This window comes from Saccopteryx bilineata, chromosome 3 (assembly GCF_036850765.1).
Source record: "Saccopteryx bilineata isolate mSacBil1 chromosome 3, mSacBil1_pri_phased_curated, whole genome shotgun sequence".
In the NCBI taxonomy this organism is placed as follows: Eukaryota; Metazoa; Chordata; class Mammalia; order Chiroptera; family Emballonuridae; genus Saccopteryx; species Saccopteryx bilineata.
Window position 1 is genome coordinate 308,938,012 of NC_089492.1, and position 13,596 is coordinate 308,951,607.

Here is a 13,596-nt window from a genome sequence, read left to right on the forward strand (position 1 = left end):
ATATCCTACTTTCCAAAAAGACCTTTGGACTCACTACAAATAACTTGACAGTTTTCCCCAGGGCTCTGAGTATTAGCTGGGTTCTGGCTCCAGTGTCCCTGGGAGTGCAGGCAAAAGGTATATTTCAAGTTTGGGAGTTCTCTAGGCCTGGCTAAAAGCTCTGTTGCATCACCTGACCAGTGGTGGTGCAGTGGATAGAGCGTCAACCTAGAACGCTGAGATCTCAGGTTCAAAACCCTGAGGTTACCAGATTGAGCGTATGCTCACCAGCTTGAGTGCGAGGTCACTGGCTTAAGTGCAGAATCATTGACATGATCCCAAGGTCACTGACTTGAAGCCCAAGGTCACTGGCTTGAGCAAGGGGCCACTGGCTTGGCTGGAGCCCCCCCGCCCTCCAGTCAAGGCACATATGAGAAGCAATCAATGAACAACTAAGGTGCCGCAACTACAAATTGGTGCTTCTCACTCTCTTTTCTCTCTCTTTCACTCTCCACCTCCTCTTAAAATCAATAAAATAAAATAAAATAAAAGCTCCATCGCATCAATGCCAAAGTCCAGGAATCAACTAAATGTATTCTGACAGTCCCTCCTGTCATTCCCCAGGGTGGCCTCTGTCCCTGGGCCAGTCATGTCTGGTGCCCCTCGGATATATTTATTTGGTGACTGAAGGAAAAATGAAGTGGAGGGTGGGCCTCACAGAAGGCTGGGACACAGGCTCAGTGAGAGGACCTGGTTGTCTGGCCAGGCCTGCAGTGCTCCTCACAGGCCCTGGGGATGTATAAGCCCGGGGAAGACAGAGGCCTGAGGGGAAAGTCTGTGTGAGCTTGGGGGTGACAAGGTGGGCACTCCTCACACTGCACGCACATCCTCATGTTTAGGGGTAGTTCTTAACCTGTATGTGGTGATAGATTCTCTTTATATTTTCTGTCTCTAAGTATTCACATACACATGTGATGAGATTCTTAGTCTATGTGTACATGTGAACATGTGTTTAATGGAAGATTCCCTGCACATTCCATGCACATACATGTGAATATGTGTGGTTAAGGAAAGATTCTCCACACATTCCATGTACGTACATGTGAACATGTATGTTCTGTGAGCAGTGTTCATGTTTTAGGTGTTAATGCATGTGTTTGATGGAAGAGTCTCCTCATGGTCTATGTCAGCTTAAATAAAATATGTATTTCCGATGGCTTTAGGCGACCCCTGTGTTTTGGTCGTTCGATCCCTGCCGGGGTCGCGACCCACAGGTTGAGAACCACTGGTCTATGTGTATGTGTATGTGAACATGCATGCTTGGTCAGCAGCTCAGCTCCTGTTCTATGCTTGTGCATGAACACGTGACTTGGATGACTGGGTCTTTTCATTTTCTGCATGTGACACATGCATGTGTGCATGCAGTTGTCACATGGATGTCTTGGGGAGAGGGGGCCTCACTCACGCTCTTGCCGACGTCATCCTTGCTGCTCAGAAGGGCCTCCAGCTCGGCGCGCAGGGCCCGGTTCTGCCGCTCCAGCTCCTCCCGTGCTTCCTGCTCCTCCTCCAGCGCCCGGGTCAGCGACAGCGCGCGGGCCTCCCGCTCCCGGCCCTCGGCCTCCACCCGCTCGCGCTCCTCCACTGCGCGCAACACAGCTGCCTTCTCCTCTGCCAGGAGCTTCCGGGGCAAGGGAGAGGGGGTGAGGGAAATAGATTAGCTGAAAGGAGTGCACAAGCGGATGCAGCCAGGGACAGAGAGAGACAGAGAAACAGACAGAGGCAGAGACACAAGAGGGAGGTAGAGGGATTAAAGTCGCAACCGTGTCCCAAACCAGCTCAGCTCCTGAATGGATCAAACTCATAAACCCCTCACTCTTAGATACCGAACACAGGAAAGGGTGTTTCTTCCTCTTGGGGCAATGGTAGGAAAATAATACCTATAGTTTTTAAATGTACTTCAAACTTCACATTTTTTTATGATATTATAATTGAAAATGATAAAACTTACAATACTGGCAAAGGAAGGAAGGGAGTGGAACTCAATCAAGAGAATAATCTGTCCGTGAAAACAGACCCTCAGATGACCTAAATATTATCACAAAAGGACTATGATAAGTAAGATTCAGAAAAAGATAGATACAATGGATGAAGAGACAGGGTTATTTCAGGAGGGATTAGAAACAGTAAAACAGAATTGGATTAGAAACTATCAAACAGAATCAAACAGAACTGAAAAATACAATATTTGAGCTCAAAAAGTCACTGGATGAAATTGAGGGCAGATTGGACACAGTATAATTGGCACACTTGAAAACAGGTCAATAGAAATGATCTAAGTAGAGCGAAGAAAAAAAATAGTTAAAAAATTAACAGAGCTTTAATAGCCTAAGAGACAGCATCAGGCAGTCAAACTGGAACTGGAAGAAACCTCAGAAAATCCAATGGAATCTATAACAGAATCTACCAGCACTAATGAGTGAGTTTATCTAAACTGTAGGACACAAATCAATATACAAAAATTTCTTTCTATACCTTAGCGGTCAGAAACTGAAACAAAAATAGTATCATTTCAAATAGCAGAAAAAAGCCTGACCAGGCGGTGGTGCAGTGGATAGAGCGTCAGACTGGGATGTGGAGGACCCAGGTTCGAAACCCTGAGGTTGCCAGCTTGAGCACGGGCTCATCTGATTTGAGCAAGGCTCACCAGCTTGAGCCCAAGGTCACTGGCTTGAGCTAGGGGTCACTCGGTCTGCTGTAGCCCCCCGGTCAAGGCACATATGAGAAAGCAATCAATGAACAGCTAAGGTGCCGCAATGAAGAATTGATGCTTCTCATCTCTCTCCCTTCCTGTCTGTCTGTCCGTATCTGTCCCTCTCTCTGTCTCTGTCACATGCACACAAAAATAAATAAATAAAATAGCAGGAAAAATATGAGATACTTAGGTATAAATATGACAAGAGATGTGAAGATGTGCACTGAAAACTATACAACATTCCTGAGCTAAATGAAAGATTTAAATAACTGGACCATGTTCCTGGGCCAGAAAACTCAGTATCATCGAGATGTCAATTCTTCCCAAATTGACCTATTGATTCAACGCAATCTCAAATAGGGAGGATTTTTGTGATGTAAAAATGACAAACTGATTCTTAAATACATACGGAAACACAAAAGACGTAGAAGAGGCAAAACAACTTCAAAAATGAAGAAAAAATTAGAGAACACTAACTGATTTTCAAAATATATATGCAAAAGCTGGTTGGCAGAGCCTTTTCAACACTTAGTGTTCAAACAATTGGATATCCATACATATAAAAATGTTTAACTTGGAGCTATGATAGCACCATATAGATTTAAAAAAATAACTCAGAGTGGGTCACAGACCTCAATGTAAAACCTAAAGCCAGAAGGAAAAAAAAAGAGGAGAAAATCTTTGCAACCTTAAGTTAGGAAAAGATTTCTCTCACATAATGACAAAATCATGACCCATCAAATAACAAATTAATAAATTGGACTTCATCAAAATAAAAAACTCTGTCCTTTGAAAGACTCTATTAAAACAGTTAGAGACAAGCCACAGACTGGATGAAAATATTTGCAAAGCTGTATATCTAAATAAAGAACTTGTAGCCTGACCAGGTGGTGCCACAGTGGATAGAGCGTTGGACTGGGACACAGAGGGCCCAGGTTCGAAACCCCAAGGTTGCCAGCTTGAGCATGGGCTCTCCCAGTTTGAGTGTAGGATCATAGACATGACCCCATGGTCACTGGCTTGAGCCCAAAGGTCTCTGGCTTGAAGCCCAAGGTCACTGGCTTCAGCCCAGGTCGCTGGTTTGAGCAATGGGTCACTAGCTCTGCTGTAGTCTCTCCCCCCACCCCCAGTCAAGGCATATATGAGAAAGCAATCAATAAACAACTAAGGAGACTAAGGTGCCACAATGAAGAATTGATGATTCTCATCTCTCTCCCTTCCTGTGTCTGTCTTTATCTGTCCCTCTCTCTATCTCTGTCACACACACACACACACACACACACACACACAAAGAACTTGTATTCAGAATATAGAAAAAAACTTTCAAAATTCAGTAAGTGAAGGAACAATTTAATTTTAAAAAAGGCAAAAGATTTGAAGACACTTTACCAAAGATGCAGTTAAAAAGAAAAAGAAAAAAAAGGAGGCCCTGGCCGGTTGGCTCAGTGAATAGAGTGTCAGCCTGGTGTGTGGATATCCTGGGTTTGATCCCTGGTCAGGACATGTGTGAGAAGTGACCATCTGCTTCTCTTCCCCTCACTCTCTCCCTTCTCTCTCTCTCCCGCTCTCACAGCCAGTGGCTTGGTTGGTCCAAGCGTCAGCCCCAGGCACTAAGGATAGCTCGGTTGGTCCAAGCATCAGTCCCAGACGGGGGGGGGGTGTTGCCAGGTGGACCCCAGTTGAGATGCGTGTGGGAGTCTCTCTTTATCTCCCTTCCTCTCACTTAAAAAAAAAATGGATTACACTGGGGAACAAATTTTTTTTTTCTGTTGCATGAGGTTTTAGAACTGTTTCTATAAATTTCTGCATCACTGATTCCAAATCTGAAATCCGTTTTTGGTGCATGCTCTAGTTTTTATGCAATTTTAATTTCTTTTTGTTACAGTTAATGGCATGCATTAGTTTTTAAATTGAAGTTAAAGGGCAACAACTCTTGGATTGAACATAATAACCACAAGGCAATTAATATTTTACAAACATCACTTTTACATAATTGTAGTTGTTTTTAAATGTAAAAAACTATTATCTGATAAAAAACACCCTCTTATTTTGTTTTAAGATTGAATCATGGCTTCTTTGAGTAGGCATAAATGTAAGAATAGTCCTTCTGTTATATATGTTGCTGTTACACACTTCAACGTCAAAGGCACAATATTTCATCATTTGTGACACGTGCATATATTGCCTATTTTCAAGTTCCCCTTGGTGATCAAGACAAGAATTGGGCTCCTCATATTGTGTGTCATCATTGTGAGGAAATACTTCGTGACCGGACAAGAGGAAAATGCAAAGGAACGCCTTTTGGTATTCCCATGGTTTGGCGTGAACCTAAGGACCACAGCAGTGACTGTTATTTCTGTCTGATCCATACAAAGGGCATTGGCAAGAAAAAACAGCATATGATCGCATATCCTAATATTCCTTCAGCAATACGACCTATCCCACACTCTGGGACACTCCCGGTTCCAGTTTTCAATGGTTTTATTTCTTCTAAGGATGAAGAAAGTGAACATGGTGATCAAGTGTATTTTGATAAGATGCATGAGGAAATGGTTGTAGAATCTGAAGGGTCTTCTTCTGATGCCAAGCAGTCATTAACCCCTCAGCAGTTTAGCCAACCCGAATTGAATGACTTAGTAAGAGATTTGGGCCTATCAAAGAGAGCAGCTGAGTTATTAGTCTCCAGGCTTCAAGAAAAGAATGTACTTCACCAGTCAGCTAAAGTATCCCATTTTAGGAAGTGTGAAGAAATTTTTGTGGACTGTTTTTCCAAAGACAAACACTTTGTTTACTGTCATGATATCAGTCGTCTTCTCAGTCAGCTAGGTGTTACCACTTACAGTCCAACAGAATGGTGGCTATTCCTTGACAGCTCTAAATGGAGTCTGAAATGTGTTCTCCTACACAATAGTAATGTTTATGCGGCGGTTTAAATTGGTTATTCAACTCATCTGCAAGAAGATTATAATGACATAAAAATTGTCCTCGACTTTCTGAAGTATGAGGAACATAACTGGATCATTTGTGTGGATCTTAAAATGGTAAATTTCCTGCTAGGACAACAGAGAGGTTTCACGAAGTATCCTTGCTTTCTGTGTTTGTGGGACAGTCGAGCTTGGGAGATACACTGGACACAAAAGGAGTGGCCAAAACGTGAAGCTCTGGAAGTAGGGATGCAAAATATTGTGAATTGAACCTGTAGTTAATCGAGACAGAATCATTTTTCTCCCACTTCACATCAAACTTGGCTTAATGAACTAGTTTGTTCAGGCTTTGAATAGAGAAAGTGAATGCTTTCAACATATTATTTCTGCTTTTCCTGCCTTATCTTTTTTTTTTTTTTTAATTTTATTTTACTTATTCATTTTAGAGAGGAGAGAGAGAGGGAGACAGAGAGAGAGAGAGAGAGAGAGGGAGAGAGAGACAGGGGGGAGGAGCTGGAAGCATCAACTCCCATATGTGCCTTGACCAGGCAAGCCCAGGGTTTCGAACTGGCGACCTCAGCATTTCCAGGTCGATGCTTTATCCACTGCGCCACCACAGGTCAGGCCCTGCGTTATCTTTTGAGAAAATAAAAGCAGGTGTATTTGATGGACCTCAAATTCGAATCCTCATACGTGACGAAGAATTTGCCAGGAAGATGAATAAGGAGGAGAAAGCAGCGTGGCAGTCTTTTGTGGCAGTTACAAAGCAGTCCTTGGCAACAAAAAAGCAGAAAACTATAAACTTCTGGTTCAAAGGATGCTGTTGGCTTTCCACGACATTGGATTTAACATGAGCGTTAAGATTCACTTCCTGAACAGTCACCTTGATAAGTTTCCCGAAAATCTTGGAGCTGTTAGTGATGAGCAGACTACTGCTGGAGCATCAAACGAGATTGTCCTCAACAGGTACACAAACGCAAGAGCTACAAGTGCAAATTTTTGCCTGAATAGAATTTAAATAATTTTTGCACAAATTATATGATTAAAATAAGTGTTTTAATATGTTCTATTTCGAAACTGTAGACAAATTCTGATGCGATCATATCTTTTAGTGTATTAGTGTATTTACTGCATTATATAAATTATTGTATTTTCACAAAGATGATGCCCAAGAAGACATTCTACTTCATTATGTTAAACTAAATGTTGAAAATTTTACAATAAGATTAAAACCTAAAATCTTGAATTGCAAAAAAACCCTGTAGCTTAGAGAAAAACTAATGCCAGATTTGAGATCAGCACACTCGAATTAGGTGAGAACAAGTGTTTTTGTGGATGCAACAAAAATTTTGTTCCCCAGTGGTATTGTTAAATGCAGAAACTTGGATGAATCTCAAAATATTGTGAGGAAAGAAGTCTATCAAAAAAGAAATTTATATGGGAATGATTCATATAAAATTCTAGGAGATACAAAAAATTAATAGAGCCTTGATGATCTATGGGACAGCATTAAGTAGTCACACATACAGGTATTTGCAGTCTGAGAAGAAGGGGAAAGAGGGGAAATAGGGCCTAAAAATATCTGAAGAAATAATGGCTAAAAATTTCCACTTTTGATAAAAAAAACACTAACCCAGGAAACCTTGCAAACCCAAAGCAGGATACACACAGGACCCATAGTTGCCCATCTAGTCAAACTGCTAAAATCCAAAATCAGAGAACAAATTTAAACCAGCTAGGAAAACACATCAAACTACCCATAAGGAAACAATGATTTCAATGTCTGCTAACTTTTCATCTGAAGCAATGGAGGCCAGAGATCATGGAATGATCTCTTCCAAGTGCTAAAAGAATTACCTACAATTCTTTACTGAGTGAAAATCTCTCTCAGAATTGAAGGCAAAATAATGATGCCTTAATTTTCTAGATTAAAAAATTAGGCAGAGGGCCTTGGCTGGTTGGCTCAGTGATAGAGCTTTGACCTGGCATGTGGGTGTCCTGGGTTTGATTCTCAGGGCACACAGGAGAAGCGCCCATCTGCTTCTCCACCCCTCCCCCTCCCACTTCTCTCTCTCGCTCTTTCTTCCCCTCCTGCAGCCATAGCTCGATGGGAGAGAGTTGGCCTGTGATGCTGAGGATGGCTCCATGGCCTCCTTCCTCCTCAGGCGCTAGGAAGAGCTTGGCTGCTGAGCAAGGAAGCAATGCCCTAGATGGGCAGAGCACTGTCCCCTAGTGGGTTTGCCAGGTGGATCCCAGTTGGGGTGCATGCAGGAGTCTGTCTGCCTCCCCTCCTTTCACTGAATAGAAAAATAAAAATAAATATGAGGCAGAGAGGGTGGAGCAATTTACCCAAACCACATAGCCAGAAAGTGGCTGAGCTGGGATTTGAAATTCTGGGTTGCGTGATCTTAATGCTCTGAGGTTCTATGATCTTATTTCATCCTCAGACTGCCAGATGCTTGATATTATCCCCATTTCCTAGATGGGCACACTGAGGCTGAAATGGGAAAAGCAGCTTGCCTGAGGCACACAGTGAGCCAGCAGGAGAACCGAGGTGTGTTACATCATTTAATCCTCGCCAGCACCTTTGGGGGCAACTTCAGGACATCTTTGGGAGTAAAAAGGGGAGCTACCTATAGTTTTTCTGGGACAAAAGAGATCAGCCAGGTTGGATGAGTGTCTTACTTTACAGACTCAGAGGGGAAAAGCATCTTGCCCTAAGGTCCCCCCAAGTTCACAGTGCAGCTGTGACATCACACATTGCTGATTCCCCACAGTGACCATGGGAAGCACGGGTTTGCATCCTGATGTCCCAGAAGGGTAACCAAAGTGGCCCACCTGGTCAAACTTGCGCTGCTTCTTCTCCAGCGAGCTCAGGAGCTGCCGTTGTTGCTCCAGGTCCACGGTGGCGTCGTCCAGCTCCTGCTGTAGCCGCCGCCGGCCCCTCTCCAGCCGCTCCACCACCTCCGTCTTTTCTGCCAGGCGCTGCGTCAAGACCTCAGCCTCCCGGGCTGCCCGCCGCCGAGCCTCCTCCCCTGCCTCCAGCGCCCCCGCCTCCTCCTCCTGGCGCCGCCGCCACTCTGAGAGCTGAGGGGAGGAGAAAGAGGGTGGGTGGCAGTCATGGCTGTGACCAAGGTGTGAGTTGGTAGGGCCCCATTTCCCAGATGAGGAGACTGAGGCCTGAAGAGGGAAATGACTCTACACTGGGCTCTTCTGCCTCCGAGTAGGGTTGAGGTTGAGGGCTCTAGGAGCCCTAGCTTCTCCAGGAGATTAAAATTACTCCCGCTGGGACCCAGAAGATGAATCAGACCTGGGCTCTGCCCTGGGGAGCCCCCAATCTAATTAAGACGGCTGAGTGTCATAGCCACGGTGATGGAGACTAAGGTAGAAATATGGGAGCCATGGAAGTCCTCAGAAGGGGTTCAGAACCTGTTTAGAACATTTAAGGGAGACTCCCCAGAGGAGGGGGCATTTGAGATGGATCTTAAAGTAGACCTAGGAGTTTGTCAGTTGAAGAAGGATATTTGGGCCCTGGCCGGTTGGCTCAGTGGTAGAGTGTCAGCCTGGTGTGTGGGGGACCCGGGTTCAATTCCCGGCCAGGGCACATAGGAGAAGCGCCCATTTGCTTCTTCACCCCCCCCCCCTTCCTCTCTATCTCTGTCTCTCTCTTCCCCTCCCGCAGCCAAGGCTCCATTGGAGCAAAGATGGCCCGGGCGCTGGGGATGGCTCCTTGGCCTCTGCCCCAGGCGCTAGAGTGGCTCTGGTCATGGCAGAGTGACGCCCCAGAGGGGCAGAGTTTCGCCCCCTGGTGGGCAGAGCGTCGCCCCCTGGTGGGCGTGCCGGGTGGATGGATCCCGGTCGGGCGCATGCGGGAGTCTGTCTGACTGTCTCTCACCGTTTCCAGCTTCAGAAAAATACAAAAAGAAAAAAAAAAAGAAAAAAAAGAAGGATATTTGCAGGCATGCATTCAATACTCATTCATTCATCAGGCATTTCTTAAGGCCTCCCATAAATCAGGCTCTATGTTGGCCTATACTGGGGACCACATCTAACTCAGAGTCCCACTTTAAAGGAGCTCCCCCATTGGTGGGGGAAGTCATGGGCAGAGAATGTTCCAGCCCAGGATGATTGGAGTGGGGGCAGGGGAGAAAAATGGGTTGTGGGAGTTCAGAGAGGGGTGGCCATGGACTTCCTACAATGGGAAGAGAGCTAATGCTGAGTCCTGAAGAAGGGAAAGAATTTTCCAAGTGAAGCCGGGAAGGAGGAATGAGAGATGAATACAGCTAAAGGACAAGAAAGGATCAAAGGATGCAGGGCCTCTGGCACCTGGCTGAGAGGCCTGAGCTTTGTCCAGGGGGAGCTGGAGCCCAGGGAGGGCTATGAGCAAGAGAAGGGCAGGGTCAGCTCTGGGGGGAGGAAGACCATGTGGAGGATGAGCAGGAGGAGGAGAGACCGGAGGCAGGGAGGCTTGAAGGGAGGCTGAGATGGGGATCCAGGTGGCAGAGGAGGCCTGAGCAGGGCTCAGGGTGTGTGGATGGAAAGTAGCAGATAAGACCGCAAGTCAGGGCTCTGCACTGACAGGCCGTGGGGGCTGAGGGACAGTCAGAGGTGAGATTGGCACCCAGAAGCCTAGGCTCTGACTGGTTGGGCAATGGGGCCGTCTCTGAGCCCGGAGACCAGGAGGAGCAGGTTGGGAGACTAAGTGGCCCCTTGAGGTCTCCCCCCGGGACAGCTCACCTGGACCTGGGCGGTCTGCAGCTCCCGGCCTGCCCGCTCCCGGGCAGTTGCCTCCTCCTCCAGCTGCTCCCGCAGTCCCGCCACCTCAGCCTCCAAGGCCCGCACCCGGGACCCCAGGGCCAGCTTTGTTCTGGTCTCCTCCTGAAGTAGCTCCTGTAGACCGAGGGGAGAATGGATATCAGGTGCGGGCCAAAGGGTGGGAGGGGCTGGGGGCTGGGCAGGGGGCTGTGGTCACCTGGGTGTCATGCAGCTGGGCCTCTGTGCTGCTCAGCTCCTTGCTCAGCCTGATGGCTCTGGATTCGGCTTCACTCAGTGCCCCAGACACGTTCTCAAGTTCAGCCTGTGGAAAAAGGTCACCTTCCAATGGTGGCTTCCACCCACACCAGGCTGACGCTCTGCCACTGAGCCAAACAGCCAGGGCTCACTCAGGGCTTTTCTAATCAGACCACAGATTATTTAAGGCCCACTCCATATGCACCTCCACCTCCATGGTACAGCCACTGTGGAAAACAGCCTGGCAATTCCTCAAACAGTTAAACACAGAGTTTCCATATTGCCTAGCAATTGCGCTCCTAGGTGCATACCCAAGATAAAGGAAAACATATGTCCATGCAAAAACATGTACAGGGACATTGACAGCAGCATTACTCACAATAGCAAAAGGAAGAAACAACTCAAGTGTCCATCAACCAATGAATGGCTACACAGAATGTGCCCAGAACTATTCTAAGTGCTTTACAACTTTTGGCATATTGGATTCACACATCAACCCTATGAAGTATATACCATTAGTATTCCCAGTTTACAGACAGGAAAGGTGGGACACTAAGAGGTTAGGAAACGTGACTAGGGGCACACAGCGACAAGTGGTGGAACCAAGATTAGAGCCCAAGAAGAAGGCTCCAAAGCTGTGCTGTCCAAGATGCCAGCCACTGGTCATATGTGGCCATTTAAACAAAAATTAATCTAGAAGTAAAAATCCAATCCCTCAGTTGCACTGGCTACATCTCAAGTGCTCACTAGCCAATTGGACAGCACAAACACAGAACACTTCCAACGCTGAAGAAACTTCTAGTGCTGCCTAGAACTTCTGCTATTGGCTATGAAACTCTACTTTTGGTGTCACTTTTACTATTGTATTATGTAAAGTGCTTAGTACAGTGGCAACTGCACAGCATGGTTCCTTTTGGGGCAGACCCTAGAGGTCCCCCCAGATCCATTCTCTCTTGGTCCCACTGTGACAGTCCCTTATAGTGAACTCTGGTCATGTGATTATGGTGTGGCCAATGGAATATAAGCAAAGTGATGTATGTAAATTCTGTCCCTTCCTAAACTGGAATGCGTGTGTGCCCACAACCCAGATTCTACTCTGAAGATGAGGTCAATGCCCTCGGGGATGGTGGAACAACAAGAGAAAAGGACCTGGCTCTTAAGTGACCTCATGGAGGATAGGGTTCTGCCAGCCTTTTTTTTTTTTTTTTTTTTTTTTAACAGATACAGAGAGAGAGTCAGTGAGAGGGATAGATAGAAACAACAGGAACGGAGAGATGAGATGCATCAGTCTTTCGTTGCAACACCTTAGTTGTTCATTGATTGCTTTCTCATATGTGCCTTGACCGTGGGCCTTCAGCAGACTGAGCCAGCGATCTTGGGTCCAAGCTGGTGAGTTTTTACTCAAACCAGATGAGCCCATGCTCAAGTTGGCGACCTTGCGGTCTCGAACCTGGGTCTTTGGCATCCCAGTCCAACACTCAATCCACTGCGCCACTGCCTGGTCAGGCAGTTCTGCCAGCTTTAAATGCTTGAGCCTTTTTCTTGAGGGGTAAAGACCCGTGTATTTTACATAAGCTGATGAATTCTGAAGTCTCTCTGTTATAGTAGCCTAACTTTTACTGGAATGAATACAAACTTTTTATCTGGAAATTAAAAACTGTAACAGTGTCTCCCCCTGGAGGGGCTGGGGAATTAAAGTAATTCTTCCCTCCATTCTTTTTGCTGTTTGTTTTCTCAATAATGAACAGGTATTGGACATTTAGTTAAAAAACAGAACCCACTGTTCTCATAGTCACAGAAAGATACTGTCCTCACACGGTTCCAGGCGTTCACTTGGGGCTTTCGTAACCAGACCACAGATTGTTTAAGACCAAAAGAGAAGAGTGGAGGGTGGGGGTTGTGGCGGGGTTATGAGCGATAGGGCCAGGCAGGTCTGGGTTCGAGGTTTTGGCTCTGAGTGACTTTAGACAATCAACATTACCTCCGCAGGCCTCAGGTTCCTTGTGTTTAGAAGTGGGAACAATATTAGCACTACCACCAAAGGACAGTCAGGCGGATTCAGTGACACACACAGGATGCCTGGTACACCGCAACTACTCAGCAAATACTCGCTCTCCACGCGAGGTTATGTTGGAGAAATTGGAAGGGACAGACAGTGGAGTTGATGGGGACCAAACAGAAGCCCAGAGACAGCAGGCGTCTCAGTCCAGGTCACACAGCACAGATCAGTCCTGCCCCACCTACCTGGGCTCGCTGCAGCTTCTCGGCAGCCTCCACTCGTGCCCGCTCCCCATCGCCAACCCGGCTCTGCACCTCCTGTAGCTGTGACTCCAGGCGGCGCCTCCGCTGCTCACCCTCCTGACGTGTGGTCTGCAAGTTACTCAGCTCCACCCGTAGCTCCGACACCTCGGTCTCCAGAGTCAAGCGGGTCTTTTCCCATGCACCTTTGCCCTGGCAGTGGAGGGAAACAAGCAAAGATCTACGATTCCCCCCTCTAACCAGGTCAGGCTGGCCTCAGAACTCCTACACCATCTATTCCCTCTGGAAGTCCTCACTGTTCTCATAGACCTATGCACTCTCCTGCCTCAGGGCCTTTGCACTGGCTAGTCCCTCTGCCTGGAATGCACTTTCACCTGATGCCAGGATGGCTCAACCCTCACATCCCTCAGTTTTTCAACTCAGATGTAACCTTCTCACTCAATCCCTCCATGGCCTCTATTAAACATCACAAATCTCCCACTTAGCACTTGCTCCCCCTTTCCTGTTCATCATTTCTCCATAGCACTTGTTAACCCCAATATCTATTATGCATGTGTTTATATGGTCTACTCTGCTTCTCCTGCCAGAACATGAGCTCCATGAAGAAAGGATAATTGGTTGTTTCGTTCACTGCTGCATTCTCGGTATCATCCCTGGAACATAGTATGTACT

General features: G+C 46.5%; 1 protein-coding gene across 5 annotated transcripts in view; it reads right to left on the reverse strand.

Moving 5' to 3' along the window:
* Positions 1-13,596, reverse strand: part of MYH14 (myosin heavy chain 14) — a 103,356-nt gene that overhangs the window by 15,012 nt on the left and 74,748 nt on the right. For all 5 annotated transcript variants that reach the window (XM_066271465.1, XM_066271464.1, XM_066271466.1 and 2 more), the window contains 5 exons: positions 12,910-13,116; positions 10,628-10,732; positions 10,393-10,545; positions 8,494-8,742; positions 1,445-1,657 (listed from right to left, as the gene is read on the reverse strand). In XM_066271465.1, coding sequence (XP_066127562.1) covers positions 1,445-1,657; positions 8,494-8,742; positions 10,393-10,545; positions 10,628-10,732; positions 12,910-13,116 — 927 coding nt within the window. The remainder of the gene's footprint in view (positions 1-1,444; positions 1,658-8,493; positions 8,743-10,392; positions 10,546-10,627; positions 10,733-12,909; positions 13,117-13,596) is intronic.